Source organism: Vigna angularis, chromosome 4 (assembly GCF_016808095.1).
Source record: "Vigna angularis cultivar LongXiaoDou No.4 chromosome 4, ASM1680809v1, whole genome shotgun sequence".
NCBI lineage: Eukaryota > Viridiplantae > Streptophyta > Magnoliopsida > Fabales > Fabaceae > Vigna > Vigna angularis.
The window spans coordinates 30,937,981-30,953,276 of NC_068973.1; the positions used below are offsets into that span (position 1 = coordinate 30,937,981).

Genomic DNA, 15,296 nt, shown 5'->3' on the forward strand with positions numbered 1-15,296 from the left:
ACCACAATTCTATCATAAAGAATGAGAGGAAGAAGTGGAACATGAAAAAGAGGAAGAAGAGTGCAATGAAACAATGAGGGGACGAACGATAAAGAGAAAGAAGAGTTGCCGCTACATACATGTAAAGGATTGGAGTGGGTAGAAGTTAAAAAATATTAAGCCTAAAATTTTACTATGGATAAAATAGGAATGAAAAAATAAAGAGAGGAGTAAAACAAGAATGGGATGGTGGAGGGAGAAGGAGTGGTGGTAAAGGGAGCAATACCCGCATCATTTTCAATTCCAAATATGACTAGGATGCGTATGCAATGTTCGTTTAACAAAACTAGTCGATCCATAATTGTTAGGAAAATTTTACATATACACTATAAAGACTTTATGAATAATATCTTATTCTTTTATTATTTTCATCATTATTTTATTAAAACTAATTTTTCATTATAAAACACAAAAGTAATATAATAAATATTTTATAAGATAAAATTCTTATTCATCATGTTTCTAATTAGTCAATGATGAAAAAAAAATGAAAGAAATTATCAGGGCAACTCTTATTAATGAATTTTATTCAGCATTTTTTGTTGTTGAAATATTGTTTTTTTTTCTGGCTGTAATCAGAGTTTGTATACATAATTGTAATCCCTGAGGTCCTGTTTGCCAACTAGCACTGTAGCGCATAGAATTCCAAATGCCCACTGTTAGCAGACAATAGTTTCAAACTTTCACTCACACGATTTAGACCAAATTCTCCCATTTTAGTTAAATACTGTGGGCAGCACAGTGAGTGTACCGAGAAAGAACACCTTCATGGCTTAAAAATCAAGTTATTTATTAAGAGTCATAGGCATACATTTGCATTCATTTAACACATCTAACAAGAATAATACAGTCACATAAGAGTTAACTTTTGTAATTTTCTAAAAAAAATAATATGAAATGAACGTAAAAAAAATTATATGTATCAAAAGTATCATTTTTCATTTGGTAATTCAAGATACTAAGTTGCATTAATTTGCATTGTTGGAAAAGGCTCCATGTGAAACAAATCATTGATTGAAATCTGCCCGGGTTCTTGATTAATCAACATTTCACTAAAATTATGTCTTAATATGGCGAAGCATGGATCATTTAAATCATGCTTAATGTTGGATCTCCACCACCCTACCCCTACCTTTTCTTTGTGCCTGCCCAATTATTCTGTTTCTCAATCATTATATCAGAAGCCACTGATCCCACATGAAATACCCAGCAAAATGTGTATATTTATTTCAATAAATGGCTTCTTCATATGGGATATCACTGTACTTAAAATTAGTAATGACTAGCCTAATAACCATGACTTGTCAAATTCTATAGCACGTGGTAGTTGTATGAGCACAAACTGGTTTACTTAGCAGTACACTTCAGACATAATTCCAAAAGGAACTGATCAGAAAGAGAGTAAAATGCATTTTACCTAAACAAAATATCACAAATTTAGCCGGATACTGCATCGAGCAAGGCAATCCTTTGTTAATATCAAACAGAAGCACCAATAATTTACAAAATTTATTATAATGGCGTGTTGAATGACACATTGAGCTCACATGCTGGTGGCCAAAATAAGGACACTCACATGCTGTGTCTCAAAACGCAACACTTAAATTGTCATTTAGTTATATCATTTTCATGTGCATAAAATAGAGAATAAGCTAAATTAAATGGATTCCTTAGGGACACAATGTTATGTAGGGCCATTAGTATGTGCATATAGATTGCAGAACAACAAAGGTGTGAAAGGAAAGGGTTGATCCCCTGCCCTTCTTCCTGCGAATACATGAACAAGTAACACCAAAAGCAAAAGCTTTGTTGCATCCTCACATTATGAGAATATCATATGGAAGCCACTTTGCCTTTGTTGAGTTGAGACTAGTTAGATGCAATGTAAAGAGAGCAAGAGAGAATGGCATCCCATGCCTTAGCCCATTTCACTATAGGACAGGTCGTGTCTGGTTCGGACACATGATGGGGTTGAAAAGTTGCCGAAAAGCGTCATAGTTTGTCTACCCTTCTCCTTGTGTAAAGAATATCATATTGCATATAATATTCTCAACATGTTACACTTCCATGAAGTACAAGATAAAGTGTTGCTTGCATCAACAGTTATGACTGCAAATTTTCTTTTTCGCTAGATATCATATGCTACTAAAGCAAACAAAGTTGGCCCAATTCAATAACAAAAACTGCTGAGGAATCATCGTTCAATCAAATCAGCTTTGATATTCAATTATTATTATTTATTTTTTTGCCTTCACCAACTCAATTATTAAAAGCATTCCCAAATTCTAACCCAAGATTTATCACTATGCACTATACACGAATTGGAAACTAAACTGAACTTATTCTCTTCTATGAGAAGAATAAGGTATAAAATACCAAACTTAGACATCAAAACAAGGGAACAGTCTTTGTTCTTTGGGCACGCAGGAGAGCTGCTGACACTGCTTAGAAAAGACGCTTTTTCCAATGGTTTCAAGTTACCACGCTCTGTACATGGTTTCCTATTCTCACTGAATTGGAAATAAGCATCTCTGATACCTTCCCATGCAACAAAGGCCCTGCCAAATTCCTTGTAATAATACTCAATAGCAAAAGTCTTCTCCCATAACAGTGAAAGGAATTGCTTATAACTAAGGATATTGATGACTACTGCATGTTTTTTAATTCTCCCTTTATTCTGTGACACATGGGAAACCATTCATGACATTGACATACAAGCTTTTCATCAATGATACATAATTTCAAACTCTTAGAAATCCACATAAGAGAGACCAAAAATTCTTATCTCTATATGAATTTCATCTAATATGAACTATTATGTAGCATAGGGTAAAAAAAATTAATTTGGTCACAGTCAGTAACATCTTCAAGTTGTACCACTGAAGACAAACGAATTGAATTTTTGGGAAAGAGAAATATTGGAGTTGGCTGGAGTTTTTCTCAGCAGAAGCTCCACAAACGGATGTCGCTTTCTTCGTATAGATCATCGAGCAGATGGGACGAATCAACATCAAAGAAAGCACCACTTAACATCTGATCAACATATTTGGGGGATTGAAGATCATCTAAAGTGTACCAAGGTTCCATCTCATTCATAGCCATTGATTCATTTGCTTGACCATAACTGGTGTAGGTTTCCAGAGACGATATCAGTGAGGCATCATCATCGACTTGATCCGAAGGAGAATAGGCCATCGAGGGGGATGAGACCAACGATGATGATGAGGTTGAAGCTGGAGATGCAGAAGGGGGAATGGTGGCATTGTCAATGAAACTATTTGCAGCAGCTGCAGCAACTCTTTGGATTGATTTGGGGGACATGACAGCATCTCCAGGAATATATTGTGAAGAGCTTAAAGGGAAATTAAAATTAGCAGAGGAGCCTTTGAGGCACAGAAGTGCAGCATCATAGGCTCTAGCTGCAGCCTCTGGGGTTGAATAAGAGCCTAACCATATTCTTGTTTTCTGGTTTGGTGCTCTGATCTCTGAAACCCAAGACCCCCAGCTCCTCATTCTCACTCCCTTGTACTTCTTCTTCTTGCTATCTGGTGCTGGAACTGGTGCTGGTGATGATGCTGATAACGAGGATATAGACCGCATTGCCTTTGTTGATGGTTCTGTTTTGATCTTGTGCTCTGACTTAACCATGGTAGATGGCTGCAACTGCGAAGATCCTTCTTCAGTTAATGGAAAACGATTGAAGAATGGTTATTTCTGAGGTAGAAAGTAAGGGTGTATACGTGTCTAAGAGGTTTTTCTTGCTCTTTTTGTTGAGTGGCAGTCTTTCTTCTCTCTCACTCTATCAACCTTCTTACTGTTCTGAAAGTGGGGAAAAGAATCAGATCAGAAGTGAATGTGGGAAGAAGAAATCCACTATTTATAGTAGACTGATACAGCCACACAGAGGCTTGCGTCTCAAGGTAGCAACTAGCAAATCCTTGGTAGTCAATATACGACATCGTTGCCAGATTGTTTTTAGTTTATTTCAATTTAATACGGACAACTTAGTTCTTAAAATGACTTTTCTGTCCTTTCTTACTGAAGCTTCCCTCATATGTAAGATATCCTCATTCCACTTAACACATGATATAAGCTTTTGAGGAAATTACTTCAATACTCAACAAGTATCATAACAAACTAACTTGTTCCTTAATTTACATGTTTTTGCTAATACTTTTTTTTCTGGAGAAATATTTTTTTTTTAAAAAAAAAAACTCTCTAGAAAAAGAAGAAAAAAATTCAGATACAAACTGAACTAAACTCACTCTAATACTACACTACGTCCATATTCTAAATTTGAAATCATGTTGCATATCATCCACCTTTGCTAGAAGGACCAGATATAAACTCGTCTACACATCATAGGAGAACCAAAAGATATATATGTGTGGCTTGTTCTTTCAGCACATTTTGAATTTTTGATAACATGGCACGAATGAGACTGCTTACGAGTGCATTAAAGAGTAATGTTCTTCTGGGAGAGTTTTGATTTAGTCATATCAGAATGCTATCTTTTGGATGCCAAAGGTCAAAGGAGGATTTATTCTATGGCGGTACAAAATAAAATGTGGTACGACTTTTTGGTTAATAATATTAACTTCTCAGTGTGGTCATAATACAACACAAATGACTAAGGACAGCATACATAGCAACTGCACAAAATTTCAAACACCACGACTTATGGTTGAAGTTGAGCGATGCATTAAACTCGATGCTATGGACCAATCAGAAACCGAAAATAAAAAAGGCTCATGAATCTTCATTTTTGTTTTTGGTCTGACTTGGGAATAAGTCTTCATCTTTCCCTCATGACTTCCCCATTTTATTAATCTTAGATTGAGCTCTAAAAGTAAGGGAAAATTTGTATACCCTAATGATGTAATAGACCAGACCCTGTGAATTTTTCATGGATAAATAAATATACTCTGACATAGTTTTGCCATTGAAAAAAAAAACTTCAGATTATTATATGTTATCTTAAGTTGTTATACTATATATATCAGGAAGGCAATATTGTTATATATATGATGTGTTATTATATGGTATCTTGTAGTAATATTTTTATATTGGTTTTTACATAAATTAATAATGTACGTAGAGATGGAGAGAGACATTGGATTCTCTCTAGGGTTAAGAGGTAGCTTCCAGGTGCTGATGCTTTGACAGGGATTTGAACTAAAGCTGGTGAGCACAAAAGGTTGGAAGGTAAAATATATTAACACACAACACTCGACGCGCAGTTCAACAGTGTAGCCAATCGAACAGCTGTTGCTTCTCTGTACTCAGCTGCAAAACCGCGTCATGGACCCTCCTTTCCTCATCAACTGTGGCTTATGTCTCTTATCCTTTTCTCTCTCTAAACTACGGAAACAATATAATAAATCATACCCTCTCTCTCCTCAACGGTACTATAACCATGCTTACTTACTTTGCTTGCTATTGCTAACGCCTGCATAACTTGACTTTTGCTCTCCTTTTTCCTTCCCACTTTATTAATTATCTATGCTTTCACTCTTATTTTCCTAACTTTTATCATATCATTGCAATCTAATTATTAATTAATCTTGTCAAACTTAAACACATATCTAATCTAACTGTTCACCTTTGCTTAACAAACAAAACCAAATGGTCAACCAATACAAGAAGCATTTTCAGTTTTCTCAGTTCATTAGGATCCCCTTTTTCGTTAAGTTTATATTTTTGATCAAATTATGAATGAAACATGTCATGAAAATTGGTCCAACAAAGACATAAATACTTATATAATGATTTTTCCCATACAAAAGCAAACTGTTCTTTTTTTACTTTGAGAAAATGCCAGCTCAGATCACATGCTGGAGGATATGTGAGGAAAAGAAAACGCTTTTTAGAAACAAATGACTCTTTCTAACTTGGGTCAAAGTTGATTTTCTCTGGTTCAAACTTCAAAGGTTTTCTCTGCTCTTTTAAATATTCTCATTGAAGAAATACATAGATAATCAAACTGAATGAAAAAAAAAATCATGAGCATGAGTTTTGTCAACTTTACAGCAAAGGTTTTGCTATTGTCTGCGCTAGCAATGACCTTCTGATGTGCATGGATTAAAAAAAAACTAACTTAGATGATCAATCTTTTTAACACGGTTTTAAGTATTAACTGGGCAGTTTTAATCAGGTTCGGGTATGCAACAATCATTAGGTACAATAATCAGATACCAAGTATATTAAAATGCCTTTATTTTGAATTGAGAGTGAAGAATTAATGAGAGTTAAATTGGTTAATAAAAAGAACTTAGCAGTGAGAATTGCAGTCCCCAATGATCATGCATGTGTGAAGAGAATAGTGTCGTCAATCCGTACGTGTCCTCTCCTTCTTTCCTGCTTCCTTCCTTTGTTACATGGTTGGTAGCTGTAGAGAACACAGAGAATATAGATAAAAATTGAAGACAACTATAGCCCTCTCCATCACAGCTTTTTAAATTAACAACCCAAGAAAATGGCTTCAGAATCGATTTATAATTGGGCGTGGCAGCTAAGAGTACGGTCTTTGACATGCCATTGATTTCACATTAATGATGCGCACATGTTCTTGCCACGCTCAATTTGATTTCGTATTTTCTCATCAAATATTCTGAGCGAGGAAAACTCTCGTTGTTGGAAGTTTGAAGGAAACTTCATTCGCAAATGGGTTTTATCCATTGGATTAGCTGGACCTTCTCGAATTGGTTTACTTCGTTTCACACAAAGTATAGTTGTGAACGCTAACATCATCATCATGTGTGGAATTACCAATACTTAAATTCTGAAAGTTGAAACTTGGAGTATTCACAGGGATCAAAAGAAGACTCTCCAACACTGTTCAGAACCATTTATTAAAACATGGCTAAAAATATTTTTGAAGTTTCTTTAAATAAAAACACAATTCTTTGGTTACATAATGTTTATGTTAATAATGATGATGATGGTGATGTTTATGTTAATAAATTTATTAGTCTCGCGGATTATTCTATGCTGCAATGTACTTACATTAATAAGTGTTTACAATTTTTGCTCAAATCTCGCAAAAGCTTGCTGTGTTATGTTCTGCCTTTGTAAGATACTGTCTTACATTTAGTAAATATTATAGGAACTTTATATAAATTTATAAAAATATGGGATAAATTATAAATTTGATCTTTAAATGTACGAAACACTGCCTATTCATTTTCTTAAGAAAATAAATTATTTATTGAGTCCATGAATAATAATCCAACAATTACCAATTTGTTGTTTCATGGTATTATTTTATCATTAAAATATAATTTTGTTTTAAAATAAATCAAGGTTTACTTTATCATGAAACAATAATATATTAAATAAGAGCAAATGGATTAAGGGATGATTCCACTTGAATGGTAGTTTACAAATATATAATTGAATCTATTTTGAGTATTCGATATTTTTGTACTTAAATTAATTCATGTTATGTTCTTAGATGATATTTTTATTTTTATTTATTTTAGTTTAGGTCTTTTAAATGTTTTAGAATTTTTCTTTTTCCTCATTATTTGTTTATCATAAAACAAATGTATTTTATATCATTTAATAAAGTATATTAAGTCAACATGGTTTACGGAAAAACTTATTACTAATTATTGTTCAACACTTAGGATTATGTATAGAACAAGTTAACAAACACATAAACAATAAAACTAAATACAGAAAAAAAAAACACTTGTTAATTGATTAGACATCTAATTTAAAGGAAAACTTCTCTGAATACTTATAAAATAAAAACAAATTTGGTTAAGCCTTAGTTTAAAACTTCTATAATTAGAGTGATAAATGGTGTGATTATGCTAACAAAGTGGGTGAATAGTTCACGATGACACTGCATCTAAAAAGGATCAATATACTGTTGGGTGGATTTGAAGCTTGAAAGAAATTACATTTAGCAGACAGAAGAAGACATGACAGATGAAAGGGTTTTAACTTAAAACGATATAATGATTTAATGTTTTTTGTTACCTATGCTAAACATATTGGCCTACATATATCTATTCATGCTTGAAGTTGCCATGAAGATTGAGAAATAACAGTAGTGCAGGTGGCGAACTACTTGATGACCACAAAATGTAGTAGATGCATGCATGATGCATGGGTGAGGGCCTTTCGATAAGGTACTACACCTGTACTCTATCTGTCCTTGGTGGCCCGTACCAACTATAGGACATCCGTACCCCTTTCACAGACCAAGACACCCATGTAAAGGACAGTACTGCTAAATAATGCAGGCAATAACATTTGTAATCTGTAGGGTCAATTAGATTACATATCCATCGTTTGCCAGTTGTCACAAATACTACTATCCACTAAATGACCTCACACCCACCCTAAGCTCTAGGGCCATGCTTTCTTGTATCTCAGACTTGCCCTATCTTTGGAATCTGTGTAAGATTGATGTTGGAGGTCCCTTCAAAAATAGGATACAGGTTTGTTATTACTACACTGTATACTCTCATTCATATTAGTATACTCATTCAAATTAGTTCATTATTTTGTTTGGATTTTAAGACGAATTTAAGAGAGTGAATTTAGGGGAAAAAGAAATTAATAATGTAATATTATTTGAATTAAGAGAAAAATGATGATAAAGAAAAATATTTGAGATGAAAGTTTATAAAAATTAATGAAAATGTGATATAGTTGATAAATTAAAAAATGAAAAATCATTATCATTTATATTTATTATTAATATTATTTATATCATTATTAGTATTATATTATATTATTTCTATTATTAATATTAAAAATTAACTTTATTTAAAAATAAACTTTATCCACCTTTATTGCGAATATCTTATATATGATGGTAAAACAAAGAAAAAAATTTCAATCTTTGTTAAATTTTAGTTTTTTTTATCACTTTCATTTCAAACGAGTAAAAGAATATAAATTTACTGTTTTTTAAGATTTTGAGTTATTGATTTTGTTGGGATAGATCTAATTCTGTATTTAAAAAGTACAAACTAATTAAGTTTATTTTGTCTTACTATTTAATCTAAATGGAGAATGATAGTTTAGATCATGATAGTGTTTTTTCAGAAGTCCTTAGAAGAGAAAAAAGAGAGAGAAAATTTATTGGCATTTTCATTGAGTCATTTGAGTAAAATTGTGATTCATATTTTCATTGTTGAATTAGGCTGAAACTTTGATAAAAGGTTAGTGACATAAGATTCTTCAATAATATAGTTGGAATCATGAATTAGAGGTTTGTGGTTAGAAAAATCAGTTTCACATTGCTCCTATGTTTTGGTTTATCTTTGTTTACTTTTCATATTTGAGAACATTATTGTTTTGATAAATTGATTTATTATAAGCATTTATTTGTACTTTTTTTTTATTTGACTTTCTTTTATCCGTATTTGATTTTAGTGGAGGTTGTATTTGATTTCAACCATGCTGATTGATTATGATGAAGAAGTTGAAGCACTAGACACTGAAAAGGTTATGTAGTAGGAAAATGTTTTTTTAACAACTTTTTTTGATAACATTTTTATAATAACTCATGTGGTAGTTTGTGATTGGTCTGTTTCAAACATACAGACTAATAAAATATACATAGTCTATTGTCAAAAAGTTGTTGACTATGTAATAACTTTTGTAAAAAGAAGGATAAACAAACCAAGAACCCTTTATGTGCATGCAAGAAAGAAGACAACAAAAAAGAGAAACACACGTAAGGAAGAGAAAAAACTAAAGTAACTTTATTTCACTTTTTGTCACGTATTGAAAAGAGAAAACGAAAGTCATTTATATAGGAAAAACTACAAACTTAAAAATCGGAGAAAAGGGAAAATAGGAAACTACATAGAAAAAAGGAACTCAATAGCCCTCTTCAAGTTGCATGATAAAGTTGATTAATCCAAGCTTAGACAAAATGATGTTGAAATTGGAAGGTTCAAGTGGCTTTGTAAATTTATATACAGCTTGTTACGAGGATATACTAGACGCGAGGATATACTAGACATTGGTGGTGGATATGAGTATAGCAAAGTTGGTTGGCAGACAATTTGACATAGCTAATAATGGAAGATATGTAATGAACAACATTTTTATAACTTTAATATCAACATGATTGTTAATTTGATAATGATAATCCTTCAAGAAATTAGGCGCCCTTCTATTTCTAGTAGAACGTCTTATATTTTGATAATTTTGATTAATGTTTGTACCATCATGATTTTTTTCAACAATAATGTCTATACTTAAATAGGTTCAAGTAACAAATCAAACTTATTTTCTATTAATCTTTTCTCAACATTTTGTTTCATTATCCGGAAGGGGAAAACATATCCTCTTCAAAACTAGTGTTTATAGTAATAAAGATCTCATTGGTATTATATCCAAACTATGTAATCTTTGGTATTAATATCCAAAAAACACACATTTCTTGGCTTTAAGGTCAAGTTTGGATCAATTTCTCTTGATAGTACAAGTAAAATAGAGTGAATAAGAAACTTTTAAATCATGAAACTTTTAAATCATACAAATCAAGTAATTTGTCATAGAATAATTTATAAGGGGATTTTTTGTTCAAAACAACAAAACAAAAATTGTTAATCAAATACATAACATGCATAACAATGAAAGATCAGTAATTTTTAAGAATTTTACTTTGAAAAAACATGCTTCTAATTACATTTAGAATGTACTCATGTTTTCTTTCCACAATGGAATTTTATTGTGGGGGTTTCAATGCAACTAGTTTGATGTATAATACCAAAATTATTGTACAACTCTCTATATGCAAATTCATTCCAATTATTAAACTATTAAATAGATTATTACCTCACCACTAGATTATTACCTCACCTAAAGTGAGTGGCATACTCACACACCTTGTGTTAGGCCCATGCATACCTAGGGACCTAAGGCATGTTTTATTCATCCCCCTCAGCAACAACGTTCACTTGGATTTCTCAAGCAGTGTCGTAGTTTCTCTCCCTCAAAACCTACTCTTACGAACCTTACTCCCAATTTATCCCTCTTCCTCAACCGAACCTTTTTAAGCAGGTTGAATTGGTGTTGTGACACTATTTAAAGATGTCAAACTTTTCTTGATTGACCATCTATTGCTTGATGACTTGAGTGACAACAAAGACATGAACACATCATCGACGTACCATTTACCCTCCCAACCAAAAGAGCCTTCTGAAGAGATGTTGATGACATATATTTTATTACCTTGAGCAAAAAGAATTGGATGTCAAACGATGTAGAGATAAGCGTGAGAGCGAAAATGATGAAAATGACAGAACCACCAAACCTATATTTATAAAAATTCTCGAGAGACGTAGCGCTCTCACAACTGTCGGATCTTACACCATCCAACGGTAAAGGGGTGTGACGCTTTGTATTCGGCGTCAAACCAGAATGCATTTAACGAAGCAATGCAACCCTTCATCACCAACGATCAAACCTATGACCCAACAGTCATATAAACAAACCCTTTATATTTGTTGACTTAAGTCCAAATTCAAGACTTATACAATATATGTATTGTATATGTACCGATTGAACTCCCCAAATTGATTGTCTAAAGTAGAAGAAAATTGATCAGTGTCGATCAGATTCAGCTAATCTAGCTAAACTAAACCGACCAATAATTATGTTTAATAGAATTAGATCATAATTAGGTCGATCTTGATCAAAAGCTCAAAAAAACCCTCTAAATACAAATCAAAATATAATTGTTGAAACTTTTTATAATACAATTATTACAACAATAATTTTTAAACAGTTTAAATATGAATTTTACTTAACCATTAAACAAGATAAAAGAAAAGTAAAAAGAAAAAAAAATGCCTGAAATAACACTGAACTTCATACGTACATGAAACTATAGCTAAACTCACTCAAATACACACTTAACAATATCATGTGTGTGTGTCCCAACGACTTTGAAGTTCTGTACATTAGTCTATTTAATATATATTTATCTTAAAGTAATAAAAAAACGTCTTAAATTTTATCATATACTAAAAAATATTTCAAACACAGCTTACTTTATTTTTTAATTTTACTTTTAACTAAAATAAAATTTATAAAATAAAGATAACTTAAAATGAAGATTACAAACATTCGGCCAGAAATTTGACGAGAAGGAATATGGGTGTGGGGGGATGGGCAAAAGTGCAGTCAAGGATTTAAAATTTGAAGCTTTTTGAGATACGAAAAGAGGCAAGATCCATGTGGACGTGGATTTGACGAGATATTTTTAGAATTATTATTATTGAATAAATTAAATATATACTATATTCTTCCACAGATAAGATAAAAAATGTATTGTGAAACTTCTTGAAAATAATTGTGGTTGGATATAGTCAAATCAACAAATCGTATCCGCATTCATAACTCAGTGCTTCATAGCTGTTTTTATATTTTTATAGTCATCAAATTGGATAAATATTTTGGAGGACCAACACCAACTGCTAAATTTTGTAAGCTCCTAGTTTTCAATATTCGTGGGTTGAAATTTTCAAGGATAATTATATCTTTTTTTTAGTCAAAAAATAATTATATGTTTTATGAGTAAGAGTAATTATTATTATTTAAATTTTATGGCACTTAAAAAATCTCACTATTAAAAAAAAGTATATATATTTTACATTATTAAGCTTGATTGTGGTAACAACTTTGTAACACTCACACGTGTATATTAATTGATTCCTAAACAATTGATCTAATTAGTTGAGGATAATAAGTTATTTCATTGTAATAGAAGGAAAGTCATTTCATATATTTAGATTGATTCCTCAGTATATTTGCATGTGATTTGTGGAGGATAATGAGTAATTAACCATTAAGTGATGGAAGTTACTCATAGTGTGTTTAATTTTGACAGTATTTGTTAGGTTATTATCTCTTAATTAAGTTTTTAAGGGGGTTATAAATTTAGCTATTTTCAAAATTCAATAGTTCTTAAAATTTCCATTCTTTTTATTTGAATTTTTATGTTTAATTTTGTTATTAACAAGACTATCCTACTTGTTGCTTTATATTAAGTATGTTTATTTGAAAAAACACAAAGTTAATTGAGTTTTTGTTTTTACAAAATTAAGTTTTTTTAATTGAATTCTTTATTAATTTTAATATTTAATTTATTAAATTTTTATATTTTAAAACTGAAATTTTAACATCAGTTATCAGGTAATATGACCAAACATTTATTATTTTGTTTTTTTACGTAGTTGATTTAATTTTTATTTTAATGTTTAATTTATAAAATGAAATAATATAATTTTTTTTGTAAAAATAATTAAAATTCTAGAATCTTATTTTTCTATCATAAAAAAATGTGGTGTTTTATTTAAAATTGTAAAATTAATTTGTCATGTCACTCAAATTGATTACAAACTCTAATTAATACTAAATACTGAATTTAAAAGTATAAATAGTTTAAACACTTAATAAAATTAAAATACTCAAATTTATATTTTTTTATAATTTAATTAAAAATTATACTTTAATTATCTGTATAAAACGATGTAAGTAATTAAAAATAACAAAAACAAAGTTATATGAGACACATTTGATTAAAAAATACAAAATAAAATAGGATACTTAGTTTAATATTGTTTTAATAAAAACTTAATTAAAAATATTTAAAATTAAAAGAGAATTAAACCTTAACTAAAACGCAAATTATTAGTTAAGGCCCATAATTTAAGGCAATATAACTTCTAAAATTTTCATCGAAAATCTTCCGGTAATGTGTTAAAAATCTTCGATTGCAAGAAGATGGTATCGAGATGTATTATGAAAAAAATAAAAAATAAATAAAATAATATATATATATATATATATATATATATATATAAACTAAATATATCAATAGAAACATAGTTTAATATAGGTTCATATATATTATTTAATCCAAACTATTGACAAAGTCCCAACATACAAAATGTAAAAATAAAAAACATAAGATCTAGAGAAAATATAAAAACTTACAAAAAAAACAAGAAAAATTTAAACGAATTAGATTGTCTTATACTTTGTCGTATCTAATTTATATGATTTAATAAAAAGGCTAAACAGAATATATAAAAGTGTAATATGAAAAATAAAATTTCTGTCGATAAAAACTGAATTTATTTTATATTATACACAACCTTTATAACTTTAACACGGTAAAATATTAAATCACTATTTAACTTACTTTTTTCTATTTTAAATTTATAAATAAAATATTACAAATATTCTTGAACTCATAATTTCTTCTTTAACGCCTATTTTTTTTAAAAGAACAAATCACATTGTTTTGAATATTTCAGTTTCTCTTTAATCAAAATTACCCTTTTCCATCCAGAATTAGAAGATTTTTTCTATCTATTCTGACTATTAAATTCTCATTTTGTAAAGATATTCAATTTCCACCAAATTAATCATTGAATTATAACAAATTTAAAATTTAGGAGATGTTAGAGTGAATATTAACAGATAATTCAAATCGGGAGCTTGTTATAAAAAGAAAATAAAAGCAACTAAAATATACTAACAATAATATAAAATCATCTCCATACACTACTACAACAATCGCGTACAACGTCAACTATTTTGGACTTTTAACGGCGAATGACGTCATATATCAGGAGACATTACGTCGAATTTAAAAAATTCGACATTAAATTAACATCGAATTTTGTTAATATACAACATTAACTTAACGTCAAATTTTGTCAATATTCGAAGTTAATCAATTATTTTTTTAATTAATTGTGATCTTTTTTACAACTCTATGAGACCTGAAAAGCAAAAAAACAACAAATTTCAGTTTTTGGTATTTTATAAAGCATAAACTATGAACGTGTAGTGTAGTATCAACAACAAACAATAATAACCAACAACAAACAAGTTCAATCAAACAACAACAAACAAGTTCAACTAAACAACATCAAACAAGTTCAACAAAAAAACAACAAACAAGTTCAACAAATAAGTTCTTAGGTGGATTCGTCCGAATAAAGTTGCGTCACAGTGAGAGAAAAAACAGAATGAACCTATGAAGGACAAAAGCACTAAAATAATCGGTTAAAACAAACAAAAATCACACATAAACTAATTAATTAACATGCATTTATATCAAATGAAAGAAAGATCATGTGATGATCATCAAACTTCATTTCGATAAAAGTTTGAGAAGAGAAGAGGGTATCGCGCGCTAAGATAATTGCATTTGCTTACAAAAATGTCACCGCTCATTTTTAAAGTTAATTATTCAATGGTTTGACGTT

General features: G+C 30.3%; 1 protein-coding gene across 1 annotated transcript; it reads right to left on the reverse strand.

The window, feature by feature from the left end:
- Positions 1-2,241: 2,241 nt before the first annotated feature.
- On the reverse strand, positions 2,242-3,913 carry LOC108331120 (ethylene-responsive transcription factor ERF014). The gene has a single exon (XM_017565749.2). The coding sequence runs from the start codon at positions 3,685-3,687 to the stop codon at positions 2,980-2,982; it is 708 nt and encodes a 235-aa protein (XP_017421238.1). The 5' UTR covers positions 3,688-3,913; the 3' UTR covers positions 2,242-2,979.
- Between the last annotated feature and the right edge of the window lie 11,383 nt (positions 3,914-15,296).

Bases quoted from the DNA above. Each gene is read 5' to 3' on its own strand.
- LOC108331120 (XM_017565749.2), bottom strand. From the start codon at position 3,687: ATGGTTAAGTCAGAGCACAAGATCAAAACAGAACCATCAACAAAGGCA.